A 3,590-nucleotide genomic window follows, 5' to 3' on the forward strand; every position below is an offset into this window, starting at 1 on the left:
GATGTAGGCCTATTTTTTTTTTTCCAGAGGCCCAGTTGGTAAAAAAAACAAAACAAAAACAAAAAAACAGATGCAGATGTTTTTATGTATTTCTATTCAATTTAGATGAACTCCCGTTGTATGAATCCAAGTCATTTTTGATCAATTTAAAAAAATAGAAAAATATTCACGCAACAGAGCAGGCTTAAATTTGTATGTTTTGTATGGTTTATTTGTAAACAAATAAGTAAAAAAACAAGTTTATTTTTGTTTGCATGTTTTTATTTCCAAAGTCAAATAAAATAACAAAGAATGGCAAAATGACTGCTTAATATTTCTCCCATCAATCTAAACGATACAGTTACAAAAAGCAAAACGTAAGAATCATTTGAGAAATAAATAGGCTATATGAAAAGGAAAAACATCATTTAATCTCAGCCAGTGAAAAAAACAGTCACACAAACTTATTTTAGCGAAGAAAAAAAAAATAACTTAAAAAAAAGGCAGCAATGATGGCTACATTAAACTACTTGTATAAGGTTGGCAGTACTACACTAGCAGACAAAGCACATCTGTATTCTGGGAAGGTTTAGGGGAACAAAGAAAAATTACAACTCTGGAAAATCTGAAGCCTCTGGCCCCTATATTTAAAGTGCACGTTATAAACTTTAGAAGTTGAAAAAAATAATAATACAACTTATCAGTTAAAACAGAAATCGGGAGACATTTCAAATCATTTCTAAAAAGTAAAAAAAAAAAAGAAAACTCAAATACATCAAACAGTAGCTAATGAGGAAAGTTCTGATTTTGTGGAAGACAGTTTTTGTTGGAGGGACGTGGGAAATGCCCGTGGCTGTGCTGTGCGCGACATGGCAGAGGGGTCATCCACCCACGTCTCAATAAAAACTTAACATACTTAGATAAATTGGAATAATCTTTATATTGGCAGAACCAAATCAGGCAATTTTCACATACGTTGATAATTAAACAATCGATGAAGAACTCGTAATCGCTTTTTTTTATTTGCAAAATTGAAAAAAAAGAAAAGCTTATTTCCAAACTAAAAATCCAAGATTGACACAGTTTACTAAAATTTGGTCAATGTTGTTGCATATAGGCTATAGGTGTATTTATTCATAATTTAGTTTGAATGACACAGTGGGATTACGGTGGCCGGGTAGCTTGAGTTCTGACATATCATCATCTTCACTTGAGTGGAGCTCCACTGCCATTTCATCCGAGTCACTGAAGTGGGAACGAGGGGAAAACTCCCCGTCGCTTCTTGGCGACTCTTTCCTCCCATTCCCAAGTGAGGATGAGGGAGAAGGGGGACACATCGCTCCCTTAACTCTGCTAGTGGAGTGGATTTCTTGGAATGAAGAGCGGAAAGGCATTCCGTTTATTCGAACAGGTATGGTATCACCAGATAAGGGTAGAGCCGCCGCTGTTCTGCAGGTAACGGAAGCCGATTGGGCTTCCCTGTCTTGTGCGCTTTCAAAACCATCTGCGGGTGAAAGCAAAATGTCACCCTTTTGTGAACCGCTGGAGTTTTCATTATTGCTGGAGGACGCTGGACCTTGGAGCAACTCGGCCAACGCGTTGATGTAAATCTGCGCCATCTGCAAAGTTTCGTATTTGGAGAGCTTTTTGTCGTTGTCAAAAGCCGGGATGACGCTGCGCAGCTCGTCGAACGCGTGGTTTAACCCGTGCATGCGCCTCCTCTCACGCGCATTGGCGGCCACCCGCCTCTGCTTCTGGATGCCGCTGACTGGCTTGCTGGATGGAGCTCTCAGTCTCGCGGGGGTTTCTTCTTCGGGCCCCGAGATGGTGCTTTTCAGGCGACAAAGGTCCCTTACTTTGAGCGAGGAGGAGGAGGGACTCTTGGCAGATCTTCTATGAATGGGAGGGCTGGGATGTCCCGAGGACCCAGGGGAGCAACTCTCTGAAACAAGTGCAAAAATCAAATAAATTAATATAATGTTACCAAGTTTAAAGAACAACAAAAACTAATAAAACATAACACATGGAAGAGTTCTTAGGCCTATCTTTAATTAGTCAAAAACCATACAACATATCTAAAATGCGTAAAAACATCTAAATTAGGGCAAAGTGACATTTTCTACCTACGCAGGGTCTCAATCCCTGCTGGCGGATGCATGCTGGTATAAAGGTCTCTCACCATGGTAGGAGCCAGTGCTCGGGCACGGCGAGTGCCGCAGGTTGTCGGGTGAGCTGGCGTGTGCCGCACAGGTGCCAGATGCGTCGCTTAGCCAGGCGCGTGGGTCACTGCCGCTGTCCACGAGCGTAAGTCCGGGGTCGTAGCGGGACGCCTCGAGCTGCCGCTTCCCTCCCCTCTCCAGCGCCCCTGCTTCCACCTGCAGTGCAGTCAGGGAAGCAACCTCTCGCGCGCCTTTACCCCACTCCTCCACCGTTAACATGTCCATGTCCAACACTTCCAACAAGTAAAATAATTAAAATAAATAAATAAAGCAAAAAAAGTTTTCCTGTATCAGAAAATGTCCCAATAACGCACAGCTCTTTCGCACTGTTTGTTTGTATGTGCCTGTATGTGAGGCTTCAGGTCGCGTGCGGGACTCCTTCTCTGATGTCTCAAGGCGCTGGGTCTGCTTAAAAAGCGGCACGCGTCTGGAAGCCCCCCTCCTTGCGTTGGTCGCGTGTTCACGTCCAATGAGAGGTCTCGGTTAAAAAAAAGCCCGAGAGAGGTGATTATGGGTCGTTTAGGCGGGACTCTATGATAACGTTACGATTTAGGGAGCGTTTGACGCTTGCATGATGGGAACCTCCCACAGGACGCACGTGTGATGAGCTAAGTAGGGAATCCTCACCTGAACCAATACTGAGCCTACGGCATCTCAGACATGGATGGGGGTTGGACAGAAGGAAAGAGAGGTGTCTCGAAAAGTTCAACAAGGTCAACTGTCCACCCTGGTTAAAGAAAGCGAACTACTGGTATTACGCATGTGATTATATGGTAAGAAAAGAGTAATAAAGGAAATCAATATCTGCAGAAGTTGGAGTGCAATGAAAATTAGGTATTGCAATATTTAATAACAGTTATTAACACATTTTTAATACTTTGTGAAAATCTTAATTTAACTAGATTGTATTTATTTTTAAGAGAAACATACGCAGGTCACAAAACTTCTTAAAAGACAATAGGATACCAATAATGTGTTCTGAAATAAATGGGACATAAAATGCCACAATTGTCATACACAGATTTTTACTACGAGTCCACTCATAACATCATCCAAAATGCATTACACTTAATAATAGTTGAAGTATAGTAACTTTGTGATGCACAAACCCAGGTGTTGCGCTCTGTTTATGTAATTTGTATAGACATTTATGTGGATTTACTGCTGTATTTCACTTAAGATCTCTTAAGAACAGAGAAATTGCGTCTGCAAGTGGAGAGCATGGACAAACGGTAACTAGACTGAAAATCTGAGCAAGACATTAGAAATGAAGACCCACCTGCCTGAGTTTTAATCATTTTCATCATTATTGTTTGCCTATTCAGCATCCACCTTCTCGTTAATCACAGCTTGTAATGGATCATAAAGGAGAAGCCCGCGCATGTTTTCCCC

The 3,590-nt window shown here is 41.8% G+C and overlaps 1 protein-coding gene across 1 annotated transcript; it reads right to left on the bottom strand.

The window, feature by feature from the left end:
* Positions 1-262: 262 nt before the first annotated feature.
* Positions 263-2,663, bottom strand: atoh1 (atonal bHLH transcription factor 1). Its single transcript, XM_015395664.1, has 2 exons — positions 2,159-2,663; positions 263-1,921 (listed from the first exon to the last, which is right to left on the bottom strand). Exons 1-2 carry the CDS (start codon positions 2,421-2,423, stop codon positions 1,110-1,112), a joined length of 1,077 nt encoding a protein of 358 aa, XP_015251150.1. The 5' UTR covers positions 2,424-2,663; the 3' UTR covers positions 263-1,109.
* Positions 2,664-3,590: the final 927 nt, after the last annotated feature.

Source organism: Cyprinodon variegatus, unplaced genomic scaffold (assembly GCF_000732505.1).
Source record: "Cyprinodon variegatus isolate N-32 unplaced genomic scaffold, C_variegatus-1.0 Scaffold26, whole genome shotgun sequence".
NCBI classification, from domain to species: domain Eukaryota; kingdom Metazoa; phylum Chordata; class Actinopteri; order Cyprinodontiformes; family Cyprinodontidae; genus Cyprinodon; species Cyprinodon variegatus.